The sequence below is a fragment of the Emys orbicularis genome, chromosome 2 (assembly GCF_028017835.1).
Source record: "Emys orbicularis isolate rEmyOrb1 chromosome 2, rEmyOrb1.hap1, whole genome shotgun sequence".
Lineage (NCBI taxonomy): Eukaryota > Metazoa > Chordata > Testudines > Emydidae > Emys > Emys orbicularis.
In genome coordinates, this window is record NC_088684.1 from 268,883,030 (window position 1) to 268,910,360 (window position 27,331).

The 27,331-nt window shown below is 39.7% G+C and overlaps 1 protein-coding gene across 1 annotated transcript in view; it reads right to left on the reverse strand.

Moving 5' to 3' along the window:
- ARHGAP12 (Rho GTPase activating protein 12) overlaps nucleotides 1-27,331 on the reverse strand; it is a 137,147-nt gene that overhangs the window by 30,166 nt on the left and 79,650 nt on the right. The window contains exons 5-6 of the mRNA XM_065398819.1: nucleotides 12,546-12,671; nucleotides 1,873-1,947 (exon numbers count right to left, since the gene is read on the reverse strand). Of these exons, the coding sequence (XP_065254891.1) occupies nucleotides 1,873-1,947; nucleotides 12,546-12,671 (201 nt within the window). The remainder of the gene's footprint in view (nucleotides 1-1,872; nucleotides 1,948-12,545; nucleotides 12,672-27,331) is intronic.

Genomic DNA, 27,331 nt, shown 5'->3' on the forward strand with positions numbered 1-27,331 from the left:
ATTTTAAAAAATGTCAGAATGGGACATTTTGAGAATATTGAAGCTTTTATCAACATTTTTCAAGTGATGAAATTTGCAGGGAAGGGTAGGTTTTGACAACAGTTTCAGTTTCAAATTGACCTTTTTTTAATGCAAAAATGGTTTGCTGAAATATTCTAGAGCTGCTTGGGAAGTAGCATTTTCTTTGTACCATGCCCTTTGTGGTCCGAACAAAACACAACTAATATTTGCATTTTTGCACTCTCCATTCAAACCTTAACGCTTTAATATTAATAAGGGGGACAACTTATTTCCTTCCCACAACCGTCAAACCTCCCCCTCCACCTTTTCAGTGTTATTAAGCAGGCTGAAACATGCTGTTGCTAGGTATATATGGCAGTACTATTGGAAGTGCATCACAAAAACACCTTTGCACCCACCATAGCTGGGCCTGCACTAAAGACATCGATCTTCTCAATGGGGAGGAAGACTCCAGAAGATCGAGTAAACTAAATAATTTCCTACTAAGCAACAGAAAGTGGAAGAGCTAATGTAATTTCTCATGCGAAAAAGGGATGAGAAGGGAGTACGTTAAGGATCAAGCAATACAAAAAGATTTACTTGATTTTGTGCGGATGTTTGAAAGCAGTGGAAAAACAACGAGCTGAGAAAAACAGAATTTGCTGGAGAGGCAGTATTTTTCTGTTGTCTAGACCGGTAGAGAATTTACATAAAATAAATTTTTAATCATTCAAATACTGTGCCATATATAAAAACAATTATCAAAATAAGCAGTAGTGTTGTCTTAGTGCACAGGCAAACAAGCAATTCAGTTTGCTTGTAGGGGGAAAAACTTAGTATATTGAGAGAAACTACCTATTTTGTTCTATTTAGCAACCTGAATGTTCATAAAATAGGAAATACAGCACATCGTGAATAAACTGTGGAATGATTAATACATGCCTTGGGTGCACTGAGACTGAAAGCATGTAGCCTTAAACCTCACGAGATAAATATTAATGACCATTAAACATGCTTCAACATGTCTTAACGCTATCACATTATGGCTTTTCAATTTTGAAAAGGAAAACCCAATTGCTTTTCCCATTCAACAATTATTTCATACAGTTTCAAAAAACAAAAATGTATTTAAATTTAACCTAAACCCCAAATTGTTTAATACTCAGAACATGAAATTGACGGACCTTAAAAGTTGCACAGGTCACCACATAAAACCAGCTGAGTTCAAGCTTTCCTTCCAAAAGCTAAGCTATTGCTAGAGAAGAATGCACACTACTGACTTTCATTAAGTTTCCATAATTTCAGTTTCTCTTTTGCAAGACACCAATGGTAGCAGGAAGATCAGAAATAACAGTTGTAATTAACTATTACTGTTTACTAACAATAGGAAGTGCTTCATGCCTTTGACCTATCAAATTGCCAGCTGAACAAAAATAGTGGAGATTTCTCTGAGATGCTAAATAACTTGCCATAAATTATTTATTCCAGAAGCAAGTCCTAACTAAATACTTTGAAAAAAAATGTAAGCCATTAAAGAAAATCTTCCTATCCCTACAGGGACGTTGTGAAGATATTATTGTTTGTATAACATGTAAGCATGTTACAATCTCAAACGATAGGCATATGAGATACTGAATCCTATTCTAAGGGAAAATCATGCAACATTTTCTTTTCCAACATTATTGGATAGAGTCTAAATCCTAATGTGGGTACTTTTTAAATGTAATTTCAGAAGCAGATGCAAGCCAACTGAGAGAGAAAATCCTGATACACCTTTGTTTAAAACCACAAGCAGACTTGCTGTCTTAAACTATCTAGTGCACTTGTTGCCTGGCATCTACATGTCTATTATGAGACAACTTGCATACTGACTGTGGCTTGGTGCTTTGGCGAGGAAGGAGAGGACTCATTTTCCGGACAGTTGGGCTTTGAAGCAGCTGGATATTCCTACAAGAAAAATAGAAGATGCAACTAGTTATTCTCTTTCCTACAATAATATTCTTTGTATTATTAATCCTGGAAAGAAAAAACGTAAGTCATTTTACAATCTCAGTCCTGGACTACGGATCGTTTTTTGAAGCATAAATAGTATACTGAAGTACTGATACTATAAAATTGTTAACTCAGACGGAGCTTCTGCAAGATTTACAGAATCCAAACAAACTGAGTTAATGTGAACATGTTCGCTGAAAAGGAATAGTAACACCATCTTCACTATGCCATATTAGTTTACAATGATGCTTCTTAATGTAAGCAGAATTTTTGTATGGTATTATTTTAAAAATTCACCTGTGTTGTCAAAAGGTAAATCAAGTTCTGGATACTAATGTGTTCTGGGTACGGTGGGAATACCTGGCATTAGGCAAGAAATGTTCAGAGGAAATACGCCAGTGCTTGGTTGGTAACTGTACAAATACAAAATTACTTTAACATGTGGATAATTATTACATAGATTTTGCTAAATATTCTGAAGTAATTTTAGTTAAATTTCTTGTAATCATCAGTGACTAGAAGTTTCTGAAAAAAAGTGCAAGAGAATCAGGTTTACTGAATTAGGTATTAATTATGCCTCAAAAAGGGAAGTGCTAAATCTCTAAAGACCAGGAAAGTTATTCAACTGAAAAAAAAAAAATTGTTTCCTCTGAAGCTGTTTATGATCATTCTGCATTTGAAAAGTTGTGTGCAATTCTCCCCTACAGATCTTCAGTGGCGATATTTCATATAAGAGACATTGTTTGGTTTTACCTGTTATTGACTGAAATTCTCTTTCTTATTCACTTTCCCAGGTACTTCTCCAAAGGTTTGACCAAAAGCAGATTAGTGAACTGTCTCACTGCACATTTAATATTAAAAGCATAGTTTTTCCAGGGGCATGCATAACACTCATGGTATAAATGTTTGAAATCTACCCGCAAGTCTAACTATAGTAGTAGCATGCTAGCTTTTTTACAATAATGGTCACGAAGGGCATTAGAGTTGTAGAAAAAAATCTGAATAATAAAAGTCAAGTTTCCTGATTTTACTTCACTTCTAAGGAAAGACACAAAAATCTCCTCTGACTGTCACACAGAAGTGTAAATGTGGACAAATATGTAAAAACACCATAGTGCGTATCGCCCGTTGCTGCTAGGCACTGAGCAGGTACTGATTGACATTGCTGAGTTATAAATTGTGAAGTTAATTTTTGTAGCCCACTTGGTGACCTATACTGCTGCTGCTGCCACCCACTTCAAGTGCTCCATTGACTTCACAGAGAAAGAAGTAATTTTGTTTTTTTCCCAGAAATTATTTCCTAGAAGTTGGATGTGTTTCAATAAACAGTGATCTGCATTACTATCTGCACCTACCAAGCAAAGTGCATTTTAGATTGAGGATATAAAGGGAAAAGTTATTTTCCCCGTTAGTGCTATGAAATTTTAGGTGGCCTTTTTTTTTTTAAATTTGAACAGGAAAACTCCAATGCATCTGATCATGGGCCACCCCTTACCACCTCCCATTCCATCGAAGCCAATGCAATGCCACGATGGTCATCCATCCACCCTCCAGTGGGTACCTCAATGATCTGAACAAGGGTTGTGATATTTTCAAATTCCACTTTCCATTCAATGTTAGCTTTTTGCTCCTCTCTATATTTTCTTTCCTCAGAACATTTGCACATTAGCATAGAGACTGCCGTTTTTGTAGAGCATTTGCAAGTGCATACTGCCTCACCAGAGCATGTAGTAGGCTCTTACAGCCATCCATAAGAGCTCACTAGGTGAAAAGGAATTAAACTATTGGCTCAGACTGAATATGCATTATATATGCAATGCCTTGAAATGCCTAATGCAGTGGCTGTATCACCTTTCAGGGATGGTCTAGATAATACTTAGTCCTACCATGAGTACAGGGGACTTGACTAGATGACCTCTAGGTTTCGAGGTCCCTTCCAGTCCTATGATTCTATGATCAATCATTTCCTAGCTTGTTTTGAAAGGATAAGTATCGGGGGAAAGTACATTGTACATCAAGAACATATACACTTGCTCTGAGGTCTAAGAGAAAGTGAGCAACAGACCTACTGAGAGTTTCTGGGTGAGGATAAAAGGCAAAAGAATAGTAGCAATGTTATGGTGGGGGTCTATTATAGGCCACCAAAACAAGAAGAGGAAGTGGATGAGTCATTCTACAAACTGGTAACAAGATTAGCTAACACATGAGCGAGTATTAATGTGGATTTTAACTTCCCTGATATCTGTTGGAAGACTATTACAGCACAGCTTAATATGTCCTGCAAATTTTTAGCATGAGTAGGGAACAACCTTCTGATTCAGAAAGTTGAGGAAACAAGAAGGGGGTCATCCATTTTGGATTTGGTTTTGACCAACAGGGATGAAGTAGTTGCAAACGGGAAGGTGGTTGGGAACTTGGGAGGACGTGATCATGATCTGACAGAATTCAAGATCCTATGGAAAGGAGGACATGAAAACAGCAAAACAAGGACGTTAGACTTCAAGAAGGCTGATTTCAACCAACTCAGAAAAATAGTAGGCAAGGTCCCAGGGAAAGACAAATTAGGAAGAAAAGGAGTCAAAGGGGGCTGGCAGTTCCTAAAAGATGTGATACTAGAGGCTCAACATCAAGCTATTCTGACGCACAGGAAAGATAAGAAGAGCCACAGGAGGCCATGTGGCCACACAAGGATCTTTTTATCTATCTAAAAACCAAAAGGGATACATACAGGAAATGAAGGGAGGGGCATATCACCAAGGAAGTATATACAGGAATAACGCAAGCACGTAGGGACAAAAATCAGGAAAGCCAAGGCAAAGAATGAGTTACAGTCGGCAAGGAATGTTAGAGACAACAGGAAGGGGTTCTTCAAAGATGTCAGGCAAAAGGGAAAGATCAAGGACGGTGTGGGTCAGCTGCTCAATGGAGAAGGTGAACTGGTAACAGACTATGTTAGGAAGGCAGAGGTGCTCAATGCCTCAGTCTTCTCACAAAAAATAACATGTGACCAGTAACTAGCGAAGTTACCATAGACAATAAAGGGGAAGGGATGCAAAATCAGGATAAGTAAAGAACGCATTAGAGATTTTTTGACCAATTAGAGATTTTTTGACCAATTTGAATAAATTCAAATCGGCGGGGCCCGATGCTATTCACCTGAGGGTACTGAAGGAATTAGCTGATGTAATCTCGGAGACACTGGCAATACTGTTTGCAAACTCATGGATGACAGAAGAGGTCCCAGAAGGCTAACATAGTGCTCGACTTTAGAAAGGGGGAAAAGGAGGAGCTGGGGAACTATAGACCAGTCAGCCTGACTTCAATATCTGGGAAGTGACTAGAGCAATGTATAAAACATTCAATTTACAAATACCTGGAGGATGAAATGGTAATAACTAGAAACCAGCATGGCTTTACCAAGAACAAATTATACCAAACCAGCTTGATTTTCTCCTTTGACAGGGTAACTGACTTGGTGGATAGTGGGAATGCAGTGGACATAATATACCTGGACTTCAGCAAGGCTTTTGACACAGTCCCACATGACATTCTGGTAAGTAAGCTGGAGAAATGCGGGCTTAGTGGAACTACCATTAGGTGGATGCATAATTGGCTAAACAATGCATAGAAAGTAACTATTAATGGAATGATGTCAGGTTGGAGGGAGGTCTCAAGTGGGGTTCCAGAGAGATCTGTTCTGGGTCCAGTGTTGTTTAACATCTTTATTAATTAATGACCTGGGTGTAGGAATAGAGAGCGTGCTGATCAAATTTGCAGAGGATACAAAGCTTGGGGCGGGGGGGGGGAAGGGGACGCTTTGCCAAAATTCTGGAGGATAGAGTTAAGATTCAGAGGGATCTTGATAAATTGGAAAACTAGGCTACAGACAACAAATTGAAATTCAACATAGACAAATGTAAAGTGCTACACTGAGAAAAGAAAAACCAAATGCAAATATAGAATGGGAGATAACTGGCTTGGCAGCAGCCCTGCTGAAAAGGATCTGGGAGTTGTGATTGATCACAACCTCAACATAAGTCAAGAACGTGATGTTGTGTTGCAAAAAAAGCAAATGCAGTTTTAGATTGCATTAATAGAGGTATACCATGCAAGTCACCGGAGCTGATAGTACTGCTCTACTCGGTGCTGATTAGTCCTCAGCCGGAGCATTGTGTCCAATTTTGCTCACCAACGTACAGAAAGGATGTGGAGAAACTGGAAAGGATCCAGAAGTGAGCAAAGATGATCAAAGGGATGGAATGCAAGCCATATGAGCAAAGGCTGAAGGAACTGGATATGTTTAGTTTGGAAAAGAGGAGATTGAAGTGTGACATGATAGTCTTCAAATACTTGAAAGGCTGCCATAAAAAAGTATGGAGAAAAGTTGTTCTCCCTTGCCACATAGGGCAGGACAAGTACAAACTACTGCATAGCAAATTTAGATTAAATCTCAGGAAAAACTTAACTCTAAGAACAGTAGGACAATGGAACAGACTGTCTAGGGAGGATGTGGAAGCTCCTTCGATGGAGGTTTTCAAAAAGAGGCTGGATAGCCATCTGTCTCGGATGGTTTAGACAGAACAAATCCTGCATCTTGGCAGGGGGTTAGACTAGATGACCCTTGCAGTCCCTTCTAACCCTGTGATTCTATAAACATTTGTACTAGTCGCCTTTAAAACCAGCGCAAGATCTTTGTATTTGTGCAGCTGGATTTGAGTCAATCTACAACAATATCTCTCCAATGTGAACAAGCTGCTGCGAGTGTTACTTTTTTTACTGGCTCACGCTGTTTCACCTAGTTCCACTCTACAAAATAGCGCCCAACTCTCTGTTTGGTGCTATGAGATAGGTGCATCAGGAACCAGAGAATACAATGGTACAACCACAGCCATAAGGCAGGCTGAATGTGGATGTGCCAAAATGGCAAACCATCACCACTGGTGTGTGCATGGCAAAACCAATTTATAAAACATTTTATTTGCTCAGTGTCCTGCAACAACTTCCTCAGTTAGTATAGACACACCCAAGGACAACCCAGTGATAACAAGAAATCTTACTCTAGGAGAGGAGTCTCTGGTGGAAAACAAGGTCTACAAAATTAAGCCTAGAACCAACGGAGCCCATTAAATACACGTCAGTAGTCCTGATTTGGCTGGACCATCCCTGAGTTTTGAAATTAGAGCGAGAAGAGGATTTAGTGAGGTGGGCTCTTCTATAGGCTAAGACAGGGGTCCCCAACGCAGTGCCCGCGGGCGCCATGGCGCCCGTCGGGGCATCTAAGTGCGCCCGCGTACTGGCCGGCGGACGAGCATCCACCGAAATGCCACCGAGAAGCAGCATCATCCAGAGGCTGCCGAAAATTGGAGGCATTTCGGCGGTGACGCATTTCAGCAGCGACGCCTCTGGATGACGCTGCTTCTTGGTGGCATTGCCTATTGATGTTGCCGCTTGCCAGCAGCATTTCGGAGGATGCTCGTCCGCTGCCACAGTCCTCCGTGGCTCGTCGTCTGGCGCCCGCCAGACGAAAAAGGTTGGGGACCACTGGGCTAAGATAAGCATCTAAAGGTAAGTCTGCACTGCAATAGAAAGCCCATGGCATGGAGTCTCAGAGCCTGGGTTAGTTGACTTGGGCTCAGGCTGAGGGGCAAAAAATTGCAGCGTAGACATTCAGGCTTGGGCTGGAGCCCAGGCTCTGGGGGACCCTCCAGGTCCCCGAGCCCAGGGTCTAGCCTAAGCCCAATGTCTACACTCAATATTTAGCACCTCAGTCCAAGCCCAAGTCAGCTAACCTGGACTAGCTGAGGCTGTGCTGCAAGTCTTTTATTGAAGTATAGACTTACCTTAAGTGTCTGAATGCTTTTAGAAGCCGTAAGTCACTGAAAATAAGATTCACCAGAATGCACACACACCCAAACTTCCATGGCCCCCAGGACCCAGCTTAGGTGGAGAATGATCTCAATATTGGCAAGTATGTAATTGGTGACACACTGTCAAGAACATGGCAATATAATGGACTACTATAGCTCTTTGGACAGAGTCCTCACATCAGAGATAGAGAATTGCCACTTCCAGAGAAGCAAAGATTAAGAGATTCAGTCTAATAGAACTTAGTGAACAATCACCTCAGTAGCACTTTTCATCTATCAACCACAAAATGCTTCCCAGAGGAGGATAAGCACTTCTGTGCTCATTTTGTTTGTGTGTGTGAGACAGTGCCACAGAACCAGGCTTCCTAACACCAATGTGGTGCTCTATCTATTGGACCACACCTTTTCCCTCAAATACTAGTTCTATATATAGTTGAGTTGTTTTTTTTCAGCGAGTTGAATAGTGATTTGTTTTTGCTTTGTTTTTCAATATTCAACTTGCTCCGTTGCGAGGTTAAAGTAATATTTTAATAAAAGACCAAATAACTTGCAATATTACCAATAGATTTTTAAAATTCAGGTTTATTGTTCACTACTTATGTTTCCTGTTTACTTTTTGTATTCAGCAGCTTTGAAAATGAAAATAATTAGCAAAATTTTGCAATATCTGTTCTTCAGTGTGTGAAAGCACTTGCAGGAATCAAAAGTGTCCTGGTTCTTCCAGTCATTGCTGAAACCTTAACTCTGTAAAGTGCTGAGTGTCCTAAACTGACTTCAGTGGGAATTGAGAGCACATAGAACATCTAGCCTTGAAGCACTGTCTATACTGGGAAAGTTTCTAACCAGTTTTTAAAACAATTCCACTAATTGTTTCAGTAAAAATGTTTCAAGCTGTCCAAAAACCTTGCCCACACTAGGGCACCAATTGGATTTATAATTAGTTTAGTTGAACCATTTTTTATCTTGTTTGAATTTTGGGGAAAATCTCTCCAACATAAACAGGAAGTCTTTGAATTCCTAATACTGATAAGATTTAGTTCTACACTGAAAAAAACATCAAATGGATGTCACGTGTTTACTTTGATATTTAAAACACTATCAACCTGACAGGTGTAAATTACTCATGCAGGCCACAAATGGCTATACCTTCTTCATTATGGGAATCAAACAGGCAAAGCTGTGATAGAACCCTTCAGGTCAGGGATTCTTGTATTTATGCCTTGTACGGTACCAAACACATTATTATGCTTTAATTATTTAAGTGTCTGTCTGAAGTCAGTATCACTAATATTTACTTATTCCATGTTTTTTAAAAAATAAATATATTGTAAACATATATAATGCTTTCAATAATACACCTATATCTACCCAAGGAGAACATTATACCTATATTATAGTATCAAATGCTTTTAAAACTATATGGTGTTGGTATATTTTATTTTGAAATAGCTGATTGAAAGAAAATGGGAAACAAACTGGTCCAAGTTCTGTATTGTTCTTACCAGGACTTGCTCCATTATAAGGTTTATTCTGATCAGTTTGAACTATACTGTCCTTTGTGATCATGCTCATGGAAGCAGAGAGCATGGCCCTGCGGGCAGGGAAGAGACGAGACAGGGGTCTCCCTTTGCGTGCTGTTCCTGCCTGCAAGCACTGCCCCCACAGCTCCCATTGGCCAGGAGAGCTGCAGGGGTGGTGCTTGCAGAGAGGGGCAGTGCATGGAGCCACATCCCATCCCATCCCCCCCCACCCCGCTCCCGCCCCCGAGCAGGGGCGCATTGGCCCCTTCCGGGAGCAGTGTGGGGCTGGGGTAGGCAGGGAGCCTGTCTTAGCCTTGCTGCGCCTGCTGCCAACCGGGAGCCGCCAGAGGTAAGTGCTGCCCGGCAGGATGCCACACCCCAACCCCCAGCCCTGAGCCCCCTCCCAGAGCCAGCACCCTATACCCCAACACTCTGCCCCAACCTGGAGCCCCCTCCTGCACCCAAACTCCATCCCAGAGCCCGCACCCTAACCTTCTACCCCAGACTCTGCCCAGAGCCCCCTCCCATACTACAAACCCCTCGGCCCCAGCCCAGAGCCCACACCCCTTCCCGAACCTGAACCCCCTACCCCAGCCTGGTGAAAGTGAGTGAAGGTGGGGGAGAGCGAGCGATGGAGAAAGCGGGGAGATGGAGTGAGCGGGGCGGGGTAGATCCTGGGTTGCCCTTAGATTCAAAAAGTGATCTTGGGCGCAAAAAGATTGGAGACCACTGATCTATGCCATCAGGATTTGGGGGGTGGGGGGGAGGAGGGGGAACAGATTTAACTATAGTATACAGCATTTGCCCATTTTAAGAAGTATTAACATTTAATACAGAATTGTGTGTAGCACAATCTCCAACTTGTACTTTACTATGTTACTTTTGCTCAAGAAGTTTGTGTTAACTGATATGACCATATTACATGAAAATATAAGATTCCTTGTAATTTAGATTTATTGTTTGGTGTTTTTTGCAAATTATATAATCTTGAAGAACTAAAGCTCATGGGGATTAAAAAGAACTAGACTATTAGTCCACAATTTCTAGAAATATATATTTTTATCCATCCATCTTTTATCCATGGCTTTTGGCTAATTTTTATGTTTAAACTTTATTCCTAAGAGTTATGGTACCTATGGAGTTCCCTTCAGTAAGGTTCATTAGTATTTTATAGGCTGATATTAAGATTTATTAAGGTCAAAGGGTTTATAGCAGACTTTTCAATAGGATGCAGTTCCTGCAAGTCTTTTTAATATTGAAATATTTTTAAAAGTTGCTTCTGAATTGCAGGTAGTACAGCCAGTTCTTGTTTCAAACACCTTTTTGTTATAGACATAGGAAGCCTGCTATTTGTGAACGATTATTTTGTAGTCTCTTTTGAGTCCCAATCTTGCCCACATTTGGAATATGGGATCTATGAGTCCTTGTGGAAAGCCTAGACCTCCTACTACTGACTATTTTCTATTGTGTTCAGAGAACTTTCCTAATCTTGAACCAGACCTTGTATAAAGGGGATGTACCATGGCTGGGCCATATAATAAATTTCTCTTAACAAAATAAAGTTTTCAATAAAGTAACACGGGCAGGTGAAAATTGTTTGATTCCAAGACAAGTGCTACCCATTGGCTTCCGGGCACGGTGTGTATTCTAATTGGGTAGTCCAATAGTACTTTTTGAAGCCAGGTAATCCAATACATTCACCCTCTTTTGGGCACCTGAGTTTACTCAGTTTCTGGAAGAAAGCATTCTCTTTCAATTAAGAGAGAGAATGATTTAAAATAAAAATACATCTGGATGAAATTATAATATTCTAAACAGCATATTCATTTTTATTACAGTCACTCTACTCAACAGTAATGCAGAACTTTTTCCATTTAACAAGAGCTTCTTTAACATTTGTAACAGCAGTTGCCCATTTATGTTTATACAACTATGGAGATCCATATTCCCAACTATCTAATTTTCCCCTTTGCCTTTATTAAAGGGAAATTTTCAGGAAGAACACATGCATCCATTCCAACTGATAGGTATCAGATTTTAACTAGTTTATTTTATATCCTCAGTATTGCAAAGTTACCTATGATTTCCATTAAAATCCTGAGACTGATTGCTCTGGCTGAATTTTGAAAGCTAGAAACTCATCAGGATACAATGCTAGTTTCATTTCTACTCTATTTATATTGATACCTATAATTTAAAGCATCTTATGGTAATAACTAACTCATCTATTGCTAAAATGAGCTAAAGGGTATAGTGGGCACACTTGTCCTTTTAAATTTACTTAAGATACGTTGCTTTATATTTTGTTAGGTGCTAAGAGAGCCTAATTGAGGGGGACCACCAACAATCGCTGTGCAAGGAGCAGCTTTTAAAAATGAGACTGAAAGAGCTATTCAACTCAGTTGATCTCTGGAGAGAAATTAGAGCCACGTGTTTAGCACTTTCAATACCCTGTGTATAAGCAAAAATAGCTCCATGTGACAATAGCATATCCTCAACATTATTAGCTGAAATGTTCTCCTCACCAAACCAAATACAAAGGAACACAAGGGAATATTTGTTAAAAGAATAAAGTCACTACATATTTCTACCATCACTCCCATCTTAAAGATAATATTTAGCTTGGCAAATACCCATGTGTGCCTAATATTACTGTGACATTGAAACCCATATAAACACCTATTGAAAAAGAAAACTGTAAATGTTTGCACTTCACCAGTGTTTTCATACCATATCTCTGCTGCTGACAGTTCAAGCCTTCAGATACAAGCATTTTACATAATTGATATTACGTTGCAAAATATTATCCATTTTTAACCAAAACATAGGTGGTTTCTAATTAGAGGCAAGTAAACGTTTTTGAACATACAAAGCCTAAATTAATATTAGTTAAAATTCAACAGTCAATCAAATGAAGGCTTATGGAAATAGTTCAGAAGAGAAAGAGTCCAATAAAGATAAAAAATAAGCTACTCTATTTCAAAATAAAAAGAAAGATACCCGTTTATCAAGTAGTCCTTGGTTTCATTGAATATTTACGCACACTGCATGGTACGTAGCATAGAAAAACTGCCAATAATGAATCCTTCAGAAATTAGTATGAATTAAACACTTCACAAACCAGACAATGACCAAAATACTAACATGCTCTTTAACTCATTCCTACCTTGTCATTGGTGTCCAACACAATCGTGCTGTGCCTCCACTTTGTTAAAACTATTGGTTCTTGTAGCCTCCTGTCCAGACTCCTACTCTTAATTATTTCTCTTTGCTGCTGTGGTGAAGCATTATACTAAAGAAGAGAAAAACCACACTATCAACAGAGTCAAATTTATACTAACATAAAACCCAGATAATTCATCTGTATATTTTCCAACAGCACAATTTTTCATAACATCACTGATTCAGCCATGAAACTGTAAACAATAGCCTAAATGTTTAAACCCTAAGTCTTGAAAGCTAAATTCTCTGGTGCTGTTTTCTGAAGAGGTAAATAGGAACTAGCCTGATGTGATAGTACATTGTACTGTCATCCAGGTGTTTGATTTCTGGTCCCAAATTCTTGCTGCCTGCACCTGTAGGCATTGGGAATGCCACCAAAGCACTACAGTGTTATCAGCCACTCTTCAGAGTGGAATTAACATTGGATTTAGACGTTTACTCTCCACACTGGGAAGTGTTCAGAGCACTACAAACACAGTTGTATAAAAGGGGTGTGTCATGTCACCCTATTGTGATACCTCTGGATCAAGAACGATGATAAGGTCTGAGGGTGTAACGTCCAACCCTATCTGTCCAGAAGGATGTTTGTGGGGGAAGAAAGGAGACACTGCAAAGTAGTCTATTCTGATACAGCAATTCCTGTCTCCTGGTGGTGGCAATGCAATAACTACTTCTTAGACCAGATTTATGCTACATTTAACTACAATATATATATATATATTTAAGAGTAAAAAGTTGCAATTTAGTTTAATATCCTGACAGTATCCAAAGAGGCATGACTTAGAGAAAGGCACAAAGTCTATAAGCAGGGCCATGCATATTCTGTATAATACTAGCCCTAAATTTTGCAGCAAGCCCCCATCTCTGGCACAGTAGCACTAAGTTATCATGTGCACAGAAATTCATGCAGCAACCAAGTAAGTTAAAAAACATTCCAAACAAAGCTTTTTATTGAATATACAAACAGCAAATAAGAATGGTATGACATTTTAACAATAAAAAAAATCTTGACTGGAATTTTTTTCTGAGACAATGCTAAAGTAGCAGAACCTGCACTTTGAAACACATTAGACAACTAAGAATGTACTTGTTGATTCATTACACAAGGGATTGTAATCCATTGGGTATGGCATATGACAGAAGCAGGACACCATAGTTTTATTAAAATGTAAAAAGGGGATAATGATGTGACGTTGCACTCTATATGATTTTATGAAAATATGCTGATGAGTGTGAATATAATGCAACTAAAATATGCTTCATACAAAAGGTCTCTTGTAAGGTATCATTACAAAGCTTATAATCTACTGAGTGTGGTCATCCTATTTGTATAAATGTATCACTCTTGTATCTGAAACTAGAAATATAAAATATAACTCTGAGGGCCTGTTGTAATTATGCAAAGTGTGGGCCATTAATAGTGGTTTGGAATCTTGATGGGTCCCATCAGCCAGGACAATTGACTGTGGATTGCTCTGTTTGCAGGCAGGCTTTCCTGTGAGTCAGGCTGAGAGGAATGAAGGCTTGGAATCTCACAGGAAATGTGACCATGCCAGCTGGTACTGAAATCCATCTTAAACCTGGTGCTTTTGGGGGAGGGAGGGAAGAGAAGAGAAAGACCCAGAGAGATAAAAGATTCCTGCCTTGTGCCAAAGCCATATAAGGGGGCTGCAATCATGAGAAATCCCCTCGCTACCACCTGAGCTGGAACAAGGGCTGTACCAGGGGAAAGGATTGTGCCCAGACTAGGAAGGCATCCAGTCTGTGAAAGAATCATCTCTGAGGGTGAGATTTTATCTATATTCAGTTTTATTACTGTATTAGGCCTAGACTTGCATGTTTTATTTTATTTTACTTGGTAATTCACTTTGTTTCGTCTGTTACTACTTGGAACCACTTAAATCCTACTTTATTTAATAAAATCACTTTTTACTTATTAATTAACCCAGAGTATGTATTAATACCTGGGGGGAGGAGGCGCAACAGTTGTGCATATCTCTCTATCAGTGTTATAGAGGGCGAACAATTTATGAGTTTAAAAACAGATTTATTTGGAGTTTGGACCCCACTGGGATTTGGGCATCTGAGTGTTAAAGACAGGAACACTTCTTAAGTTGCTTTCAGTTAAGTCTGCAGCTTTGGGGCACATGGTTCAGACCCTGAGTCTGTATTGGAGCAGACTGGCGTGTCTGGCTCAACAAGACAGGGTGCTGGAGTCCCAAGCTGGCAGGGAAAGAAGTAGTCTTGGCACATCAGTTGGCAGCCCCAAGGGGGTTTCTGTGATCCAACCCATCACAGATTACACTAACCTCAATCGTAAAGTGCTTTAAGACCTACTGATGAAAAGTGTTATGTAAGAGCTAGGGATTATTATTCTCAAATTTGCCACTGACTCATTATGGTAACATCTGGCAAGTCACAACCTCTTAATGCCTCAGTTTTTCCATGTGTAAAATGGGAATAACACATACTGATACTTATGAAGCACTTTGAGATCGACTAATGAAAAGTTAGATGAATGTAATGAATTAACATCCTGAGCTGCACCACGCTCCAATAAAGGGTTAACACTGCTACTGCCATGGCAGATACCATGCTTATGTTAGCAGCTTTTCATTTTATTATATATAGGATTCATACTTCAACAAGAAATGTAAAAAAATAGTGATTGTTCATGTCTTATTGAAATATTTCAACATGCATCATAAGAACGAATCACTCCAAATGGAGAACGTCACGATAAAAAGAATAAAATTTGGTAATTGTGTTTAAGACAGATTTATAAGTGTCCTATACTAGTAAGAATTATTTCACATCTGAGAACGCAGAGCCATATTTATTTGTCAATGGATTCAGTACACTCATGTCTGCATGACAATTGTAACAAGTACAGTAAAATAGTGATGTGTGTGTGTGTGGCTCTCACAATTTGTTCCCATGTCAAATCAGAGCTGAATGGTCAGTCATTTAGTCTTTCAGAAGTGTTTTTCCTCCATGTGTGCTGGAGTGCATCTAACCTCTGGTTACTTCCTTGCTAGGGAAATATCTACTCTGCAGGTATCTAGCCCACCGAGGCACTCTCACAATTCACAGTATATCAGCAGCTAAGTATTATCTAGCAACCTGGCCCATACTACAACTAAAAACTGAAGTTTGCTATGGGACCATGCTTACAGTTAACTCAACTTCTAGGATTCAAACAGTGTTCTCTCAAGCGCTTAAAAGCAATTTAAGAAATGTATAGGCTGAAAACATATTAGCTACTTATTTCCTGCTATGGAAAAATGGGATTACTACTTAATTTAGTAATATTAGCCAGCATCATTGTGAATTTATGGCAGTCTGTGTATGCTTCTGTATTTGTTTTATTTTTAATATACTTTTAAAATGCTGTGCAAGTTCAGAGTCCAGGATAAGTACTTTGACTTCCACTGAAATAAAAATTAAATGTATTTTAAAATAAATGTTAAATTTGTAAAATATGCAGGGCCTAACTGTACATGATCTATAATCAAAGGTGCCTCTGGTACCATCACAAACCATGAGGTGACTTTACTTAATAGGACAGACAAGTCCATTTTGAAGGAGAAGGAACCTGTAAGGCAATATAAAACCCAGGTTTCAACTGTTTCTGCCAAAAAAGCAGAAGACAGAAACAGAGTTCAGGTATGAAGGACTGATGACAGCCTTGTTAAAATTCAGTGACAATAAGCAGTGCTTCTTAGTAGCTTAAATATTTTGCATTGCTAATGTAAACAGTGTTAATATACCCTGTAAATTTTCTGAGAGAACATTTGCCATTTTTCTATTTTCTCACATTGCAGGTGTCAAATAAACATCTTTACACTTGAATGTTTAAAGATTGTTTTCATTTCCTCTTTGTTGCACAATACACCTCAAAACTAGTGGAAACAATAAAATGAGGATAAAGCTGGCAAATTTCTAGGCTAGAGAAACCCTAGACTTTAAAAGCACAGGAAAACAGTCTATTTGCTTTAAGACTTTTTGCTGTCAAGTCATTTTTCTGAACCTATTAACAGGAACAACTGTCTTCCCATGTGACATGCTTTCAGGCAAGATTCTTTATTAATACTTAACAATGCTGCCTTCAGAAGTCATTTGACATAGTCTAGGCACTTTTGAAAAGTTTGTTAATTTCTTCTCTATTAAAGTAAATGACTCGCTTTTTTTAATAGCATCCCAGCATAAAATGTACATTGTTTACATTAATTCCATCACCAAATATATCCACATTCTTCTTCTGTTGTCTATACAGTTATGCTTATGGACCTGACCATTGTTAATTAGTCTTTGGAACTGGCAACAAGCAAGGATCATTTGTTAGGTTAAAGTAGGCATGTCCAAGATTATGGATATCCTGCTGGGATAGTACCCTGTTGGTACTCTGTAACCAGAGGACTAATACTCAAGTATGAGCTTGAAGGTTAAAGCTCATGCTTTACGGCATACAATAAATTGATCAACTCAGGAGGTTAAAAAGGTACCTTACTATCATCCCCATGTATAACACTAAATATTTAGCCAGATGATGAAGGGAGTTCCAAGCTTTTCACAGGGTGTAACATATTCTTAATTGAGATTATTAAGATCACTAATGTCACCTCCCAATCACAGTCACATTACATCACTGTGACAACTACAGCAATATATTTACATGGAAGAATTAAGATGATAAAGTACCTTTACATTTTAATGCACTTCATCAACAAAAAATGAGAAGAGCCAGCACCATGTGACAAGCCAGGTCTCTGAACCATCAGCAAGTGCTCCATGGACCAAAGTTCGGGAACCGCTAGATAGATATAGTATAGGCATGCATAGCAGTTTTCTTAATTCTAAAGCTTTATATACTGCTTGCTGCAAGAGGTATGCCTTGGCTACACTTGAGAGTTACAGCGCAATAAAGCTGCCCCCAGCGCCGTAACTCACTCCCCGTCCACACTGGCAGGGCACTTACAGCGCTGCATGTATTCCACCTCCCCGAGAGGATTAACAGCTGCTGTGGAGTGGCTGAGACGCTGGTGCTCCAGTGTAAACGGGGAGTAACCTTATTACGCAGTGATTGACCTCCGGAAACTCCCCATAATCCTTTTAAGTGAAGCTTCCTCTCCTTGTTTTGTTGTGATGCCTCTCTTTGTTTTGTTGTGAACTCGGATGCTCCGGGAGCTGATTATCAAAAAAACAAACACAGCTACTGTTTGCTGTGAATGAGTAGAGGCAGGGGGGCTCCCTTTGGAACGCCCACATCTAATGTTTGCTTGAAGAGAGAGGCAGCGCGCGGGGGGGAGGGAGAGGGGGTTTGGGGTCCGTTTCGGGGAGCGGCTGCTTATCTGGTCTGTGAGGAAAAAAAACAAACAGCTGCTGTTTGCTTTCAGTGAGTGAGAGGGGGTGGAGGAGGGAGGGGGGTCGGAACTTGAAAGGCAGGGTGCTGACAGTGTCCGCACTCCAAAAATCCACTCTCTCTCCCCCCACGCTCCCTGTCACACTCCACCCCACCCTCCCCTCCTCTTTTGAAAAGCACATTGTAGCCACCTGAACGCTGGGATACCTGCCCAGAATGCACCGCTCCCAATGCAGCTGCAAATGTGGCCACGACAGTGCGCTGTCAGCTGTCAGTGTGGACAGACTGCAGCACTTTCCCTACTCAGCTGTACGAAGACAGGTTTAACTTACAGCCCTGTACAGCTGCAAGTGTAGCCATACCCGTAGACTTGATGAACCAACTGATTTGGTAATGCAAATTTTGTGTGCTTATGCTACAAGCAATTTGAGGCAGGTTCCACCCAAAACTGAAATCTTATGCCATTACATAAAAATCACCACAGAACACCATCTGAATTTATCCTACTTTTCGCCATCAGTTTCCCTCCACCACTGTGGAGATAGTAAGCACAATTTTCATGAATAGGTAGCAATTCTCAATCTAACTATATACACTAAGGCCATGTCAATACGTACAGAGCTGCAGCAGTGCAGCTGTACCAATACAGCTTTCCCATCAGCATAAAAAAAACCCAGCGAGCAGCAGAAGCTATGTCGGCGGAAGAAGCTCTTGCACCGGCGTAATCTATGTGGCTCAGTGGGGTGGTTTATTCACACCCCTAAGTGACAAATTATGCCAGCACAAACTGTAGCATAGACAAAGCCTAAAAGTAACCCAGACCTTATTTCTGTTCTGTTAATGTGGTATGGCTCAAGGCTGTCTTCTCGCCCATTTGTAGCAGGTGTCCTCATTCTTATATAGATGAGTTTCTCAAGTTTCAGGGAGAGCACTGGTTCCTCTTTCTATATCAGAAAGTACTTTCCTCTTAAGGACATCTATAATCAGATTAAAAGGAATTGGACACAGCTTCATTGGAAGAATGTGGGAGAAAAAGATTGGCCACTTTTAGTAGACATAGCTCAAATTAGATTTTACTTTGTTTGCTTGGAATCTTAGATTAGTTTGAGATTTCAGTTTTTCCCACTGTCCCATTACAAGATAATTTTCTGACTTCCAGAGACCTATTAGATTTACCTCTCTTTTTTGAGACGTCTACCAACCTTCGTTACCTCTAGCATATTTACTGCAATTCTTCTGACATCAGATTTTAAACTGAAGCTGGAGAGAAATCCAAAAACTAAAAAATGTTTCTGCAACAAATTCTTCTTCCATTACTCATTTTTATATTTTTGGTCATTTGAGGCTTGAGTTCATAATTTTCAGATGCTCTTTTTGACTTAAGTGCTCCTAGGTGGGTTTTGGGTTTTGTTTTGTTTTGTTTGTTTTAAATCTGCCCTTATATATGCTAGTATTGATCTTAACATTTTTTGTTTGAAGACTTGCCCTTTTTTCCCTGTATATAGGTAAAAAGCCCAATGTCCTCCCCAGGTATGTATGTACACACAAGTTTGAGGCATCAGGTGCAATACATGAAGCAGTTGCAGCTGTCTATAGGGAAGAGGATGCCGCTGCACAAATCAACTAGAGATAACTCCTAAGATGGAGAATGAAGAGACACCCTAACAGTCCAATTCCTTCACTAAACTGTCACACATACTCTTTCCCCAACCTTACACTCCCAGCATCCCTTCAGATTACACTGCTCTACAGCCAAAATGCTTCTGAAATAAATGTAGTCGAACTTTACTAATTCTGGGTCACTGAGAACGAAAATGATGCTTAAAATTGTTGATTGGCTCTAGTTTTCAAGATATGCTATTGGGTCAGTATATACGACCCTTGATTTGGGAATGGCGGAGGATAAGTGAGTTATAAAGGGAAGGGATCTCAATTTAAACCAGAAATGACTAAAATACATCTTTGACTGGATCTATGAATAAATCTATGACTGGGTTTGGACAGTACTTGCTTTTTAGGCAAAACAATGAATGATGCAATCTGAAGCTGGTATTCCGTCATACATGATATGAATTGCATCATGTTATTCCTAGAAGTCATGGATGATGCAATCATAACGAAGCTTACATCACTCTGCTGAACAAATTGCCCTATATCAGCTCTAGAAATCATACAGTGTCGTGCTCTCTTATTTGTCAGTGTTTGATTTTGCAAAGGGACATATTTCTGTTTAGCCAAAGTGAGCAGAGATGCCTCGTACTTGTGTGAACAGTGCAGATAACTTCTGCTATGTTTGTGGTGAAGTGACTTTTGCATCACAAAAGCGCAGTATAACCACTATGGTTAAGAAAGCCTATCACCTTAATTTTGGCTGCAAAATTGGAGATCAGGACAAGAGGTGGGCCCCACACATATGTTGCAACACTAGTGCAACAAATCTTCGCCAGTGGTTGAACAGGAAAAGGAAATCTATGCCTTTTGCAGTGCCCATGATTTGGAGAGAGCCAACAGATCATACCAGCAATTGTTACTTCTGCATGGTGCCTCCAGTTGGGAAAGGTGTGTCAAAGAAGAAAAAGTGGACTGTGCATTATCCAAACATTCCATCAGCTATACGCCCAGTACCTCACGGAGAAGGACTGCCGGTTCCTGATGCACCAGAATCATTCTCACTTGAGTCAGACGAGGAAGAGGAAGAGGATGAAACTTCTGGTCCTGAACCATCAATGTCACAGGACCCACATTTTCTCCCATCCTCCTCCTCTGAACCACACCTCATAACACAAGGTGAACTGAATGACCTTGTCAGGGATTTGGAACTACCCAAGAGTAAGGCAGAGCTGTTGGACTCCAGACTACAGCAGTGGAATCTCCTGGCAGGTGATGTTAGGGTTTCCATGTTCCGTGACCATCAAAAGCATCTTGTCCCATTCTTCTTCATGGAAGGTGATCTTGTAGCCTGCAACAACATCGATGGTGTGATGGCAGCCCTCAACATCGTTCACGATCCAGATGAGTGGAGACTGTTCATTGATTCATCGAAGACGAGTCTTAAAGCTGTTTTACTGCATAATGGCAATGTTTTGCCATCAATTCCAGTTGGTCATGCAGTCCATATGAAGGAAACCTATGACAACATGAAACAACTTTTGAGGTGCATAAACTATGACCAACATCAGTGGCAGCTTTGTGGCGATTTGAAGGTTGTTGCTCTCTTGCTTGGTCTGCAGACTGGATACACAAAGTACTGCTGTTTTCTCTGCGAATGGGATAGTCATGCAAGAGATTCCCACTACATCAAGAAAGATTGGCCACTCCGACAGTCATTGGAGCCTGGGAGGAAAAGTGTTCAGCATCCACCACTTGTTGAATCAAGGAAGATTTTGTTACCACCCTTACACATCAAGCTGGGTCTGATGAAGAACTTTGTCAAGGCCATTGACAAAACACAAGCAGCTTTCAAGTACCTCCGTGGAAAATTTCCAAGGTTAAGTGAAGCTAAGATAAAGGAAGGTGTCTTTGTTGGTCCTCAGATTCGTGAACTTCTTCGAGATGATGCATTTGACCATGCACTGCGTGGCAAGGAAAAGACGGCATGGAAAGCCTTCCAGTTAGTGGCAATAAATTTTCTCGGAAACAACAAGGCAGACAACTACAGGTTGTTGGTGGAAAACCTCCGCAAGGCATACAAAAGCCTTGGTTGCAACATGTCACTAAAGATACATTTTTTGCACTCTCATCTAGATTTTTTTCCACCAAACTGCGGAGCAGTGAGCGACGAGCACGGCGAGCGATTTCACCAGGATGTTGCAACAATGGAGAAACGCTATCAGGGCAAATGGAGCCCATCAATGCTTGCTGGACAGTGACAAGGGATGCTCCATTTAATGAATACAAGAGACAAGCCAAGAAGCGCCAAGTAGACGCTGAATAGGACTAAACTATGTACATAATAGTTTTTTGCCTTTTGTTTCATAATAAATTATTTATATAACCCTTTTGCTGATTTTTAAAGTGTTACATAAACAGGACAGGTGAAATATTATCATGTAAAGCAACCATAAACACATGAAAAGACCTAGGTTTACAATTTATGATTAAAACTCTACTATCTACACAATATACATAGACATAAAATGTAAAAACTTAGATATCTTAGAAACAGTAGCCAATCAGTTGTTTTAATTGTCATATTTGAATTCAGCACATCAAAATACATAATAAATAGCACATTTTATCTCTGAAGCAGACGACTTCTCAAAAATTGTAGACCAGTGTTACTAGTCTTTGAAGCATCAAAAACAGCCTGTTCTCTGCAAGTAGGTGTTGATGCCACAGATCTTGCTGTTGTGCCTATTTACAATTCCTAACTAAGCAGAAGGAAGGTATTCTATCTATACCAAGATCTGACCACCCAGGCCCCGTAAAATATCCAAAGTTGAAAAAACAAAGAAGACAGGCCATTTACTCAGCTTTACCCTCACTTTTACAGCAAGAGACATCAGTGATATATGAACTGCATTTTAAGATACTTTCAGACTTTTTGCAGAAGTTTACACTTTTATGGCATACTGTCTTCTTTTATACTACTTTTACACTAGATTAATCTCTTTGGCTGAATTTTAGATGACACCAATGCTAGAGCTTTCAGTTTTACACCCACACTATAGAACACATTCCTTGAATCTCAGATTTATCTTCTCCTTTATTAGCAAGAAATGAAAGAAAAGGCTGATTATTAATTTAACACAGCTGACTAGCATCTTTTGTATACAGTATCCCAGGAAAACATTTAAACCGGAAACTTGAGTGCGGGTGTGTGGGGCGGAGGGAAAGGAGTTATTGTCCAAGAAATTCAAACCTTTCTGGAACCCACACAGAATAATTTTACCTGCTTAAGTGTGAGTTCATTAACATTATTTTTAAAAACCCACTACTTTTTCCAAGGGTCCACCCAGTGCATTAAAACTTTAGTTTAAAAAACTGTCATCTCAGGATGCATGCACAATCTGCAACCTATCCAGATTTTTTGGGATTATTTCCAGTTTTGTCAGGGTGATTCCATGTGTTCTAACTAGAGCATTAAGGACAGTTATTGGTCCCAAAAATCACATAACATGTCATTACATATTAATCATGTAACAGTTGCAACTACAAAAAAATTTCCTTTTATTTAGCCACAACTGACTATTGTGTCAAAGGACCTTTGGACTACAAACAAACTAAATTATTGCCTTTTGTTAATTCAAGCCCAAGTGCTTCTGATCAATACTGTATTCTTCAATGTTCCTTTCATATCTATAAATTAAGTCTCAGGCTCTTCCGTAACCACATTTATCGCCATGATAGTGGGTTTGATCAGCCTTTCACAGTTCTGCTCATCTGTCGGTTTTATCAAAGCTGCTTTGCATCCCTTGTTATTTTTATTAATGTAGTGCCTATGAGGGTCCCACGGATCAGGGTCCCGCTGTGCTAAGCACGGTAGAGAAAAAGTAAAATGAAGACTACAATTCTTGCCCCAGAGAACCTTCAGTCCACATGATCAGAAGACAGAATGCAGCAGATGAAGGAAAGACAAAAACAGTGGGGATGAGTTGGGAGGATGAGGTAGCAGTGAAGGGAACAGAAAAGCTAAAATTACAGCTCACCACTCACCTAACCAAGGTCAAGTGGCATTCTCATCTAAAATTATGTGGTTGACAAGATTACTAATGACAGAGTTAGCTTAGAACTGATCTGACATCTAGCCCGAGGCCCTGTTCATGCAAACTACTTACGCATATGAGCAGTCCCATGAAGTTCAATGGCACTATTCATTTTTGTGAAGCTATGCCTATGCATTAGAATTTGCAGGATCAGGACCCAAGTCACTACTTTAAGCGGTGAATTTTCACAGTACTTTCATGAACCTTGATTTTTTTTAAAATGCAACCTTTCTATTTTTCTAAAATATTGAAGGGGAAAGTTAGAAATCAGACAGAAGCTACTATTTTTAGCTCTAGATAGGATTTCATGCAAAATTTATTGTTTTCATAGCTGAAGTATAAACGGTTACTGTTTTTGCAGCTATTTTAATACAGTGAGACAAACTATTTAAATTGTTGAATTGGAAAGGTGTATATTATACCATTTCTTGATCTCCTCATTCTTACTATTTTTAATTTTGTTTCTACATTTCATTGCATGTTATTTTCTTAATATTACTTGCTCTTTGTTCTGCTTTTACATTTTTCAATTTTAAGTTGTGTGCAGTAGACAGGACTTAGCATTCATTGGCAGTACTGTGGCCTCTGAGACAGATGATCACCGGTTTGACTTTCAAAACCAAGATTCGGACTCATATCTAATGCTGACGGAGCAAAGTTAAGAAGTGAATAATGGACTGTTGGTCTAATCAGGTATCAAAAACTGATGTCCTTTTCTGGTGACTGTGCTGTGTGTGGTGGGCAAAGGGGGAAATTGATGCTATGTTAATTTCTTGACAAAAGGAAGACTATCACCAAGTTTTTATAGACTCAGACTTCAAGGTCAGAAAGGACCATTATGATCATCTAGTCTGACCTCCTGCACAACGCAGGCCACAGAATCTCACCCACCCACTCCTGTAACAAACCCCTAACCTATGCCTGAGTTATTGAAGTCCTCAAATCGTGGTTTAAAGACTTCAAGGTGCAGAGAATCCTCCAGCAAGTGACCCGTGCCTAGGGTGACCAGATGTCCTGATTTTATAGGAACAGTCCCGATTTTTGGGTCTTTTTCTTATATAGGCACCTATTACCCCCCACCCCCCGTCCCGATTTTTCACACTTGCTGTCTGGTCACCCTACCCGTGCCCCATGCTGCAGAGGAAGGCGAAAAACCTCCAGGGCCTCTGCCAATCTGCCCTGGAGGAAAATTCCTTCCCGACCCCAAATATGGCGATCAGTTAAACCCTGAGCATGTGGGCAAGACTCACCAGCCAGACACCCAGGAAAGAATTCTCTGTAGTAACTCACATCCCACTCCATCTAACATCCCATCACAGACCATTGGGCATATTTACCTGCTAATAATCAAAGATCAATTAATTGCCAAAATTAAGCTAGTCCATCATACCATCCCCTCCATAAACTTATCAAGCTTAGTCTTGAAGCCAGATATGTCTTTTGACCCCACTACTCCCCTTGGAAGGCTGTTCCAGAACTTCACTCCTCTAATGGTTAGAAACCTTCATCTAATTTCAAGTCTAAACTTCCTAATGTCCAGTTTATATCCATTTGTTCTTGTGTCCACATTGGTACTAAGCTTAAATAATTCCTCTCCCTCCCTGATATTTATCCCTCTGATATATTTATAAAGAGCAATCATATCTCCCCTCAGCCTTCTTTTGGTTAGGCTAAACAAGCCAAGCTCTTTGAGTCTCCTTTCATAAGACAGGTTTTCCATTCCTCGGATCATCCTAGTAGCCCTTCTCTGTACCTGTTCCAGTTTGAATTCATCCTTCTTAAACATGGGAGACCAGAACTGCACACAATATTCCAGATGAGGTCTCACCAGTGCCTTGTATAACGGTACTAACACCTCCTTATCTTTACTGGAAATACCTCGCCTGATGCATCCCAAGACCGCATTAGCTTTTTTAACAGCCATATCACATTGGCGGCTCATAGTCATCCTGTGATCAACCAATACTCCAAGGTCCTTCTCCTCCTCTGTTACTTCCAACTGATGTGTCACCAATTTATAACCAAAATTCTTGTTATTAATCCCTAAATGCATGACCTTGCACTTTTCACTATTAAATTTCATCCTATTACTATTACTCCAGTTTACAAGGTCATCCAGATCTTCCTGTATGATATCCCGGTCCTTCTCTGTATTAGCAATAACTCCCAGCTTTGTGTCATCCGCAAACTTTATTAGCACATTCCCACTTTTTGTGCCAAGGTCAGTAATAAAAAGATTAAATAAGATTGGTCCCAAAACCGATCCCTGAGGAACTCCACTAGTAACCTCCTTCCAGCCTGACAGTTCACCTTTCAGTATGACCCGTTGTAGTCTCCCCTTTAACCAGTTCCTTATCCACCTTTCAATTTTCATATTGATCCCCATCTTTTCCAATTTAGCTAATAATTCGCCATGTGGAACCGTATCAAATGCCTTACTGAAATTGAGGTAAATTAGATCCACTGCGTTTCCTTTGTCTAAAAAAATCTGTTACCTTCTCAAAGAAGGAGATCAGGTTGGTTTGGCACGATCTACCTTTTGTAAAACCATGTTGTATTTTGTCCCAATTACCATTGACCTCAATGTCCTTAACTACTTTCTCCTTCAAAATTTTTTCCAAGACCTTGCATACTACAGATGTCAAACTAACAGGCCTATAGTTACTCGGATCCCTTTTTTTTACTTCCTTAAAAATAGGAACTATGTTAGCAATTCTCCAGTCGTACAGTACAACCCCTGAGTTTAGCAAGAATTTTTAATGAGTCAGTAATGGGCTTGCAATTTCATGTGCCAGTTCCTTTAATATTCTTGGATGAAGATTATCTGGGCCCCCCGATTTAGTCCTATTAAGCTGTTAGAGTTTGGCTTCTACCTCAGATGTGGTAATATCTACCTCCATATCCTCATTCCCATTTGGTCAACATTGATACTTTAAAACTTTCTAAATATCAAAAACTGTGTGTTAGCTCAATGTTTAGAGATGAGAGTGATGGAAAGACCAAGGAGTGTCTCTAAAGCACAATAGATCTTTTCCTTCACTCCTGTTTCATTTATTTTGTAATTTTCTCTCATTTTTGCTTTCTTTGACCTCAGTCTATGCTTCTTAAATTAACTTATTTTTATTTTACTTGCTTCATTTCAGGGATATATGACTCAGAGATGGACTAGATAGATCAATCAGTGGTCATATGTTCCTATGCCAGTGTGGAATGAAAGACTGGGAATGCATGTTGGAAATATGTCTGTTAGTTTCAATGTCCCTTTAACCTCTACTTGATTGTGCTGCATTCTTTCCCTTCTCAAAATTATTTATTCAGTATTTTGTAGGTAGATAAAAGGAAACACTGTTAAACAATTTTTTAGACAGCTAGTACGTGTCACTCCAGACTTTACATTTTTTCCTTTATAAATTGTGCTTAATGTTCTCACAATTAAAACTAAGTATTTTTAAACACATTTTTAACTCTTCTTCTGTATTTTAAGCACATGCAACATTTTTTCCTACACACCATTTTATTTCCCATATCAGGGCTATAAGATCCTGAAGTGGTGTATGGCAGAGGAAGGTTGAATGAATTAAGTGTGGAGGAGAAAACAAAGCTAATTAAGACAGCTGTCACAAATATTAGAAAATATTAGGGCGGTCAAGCGATTAAAAAAAA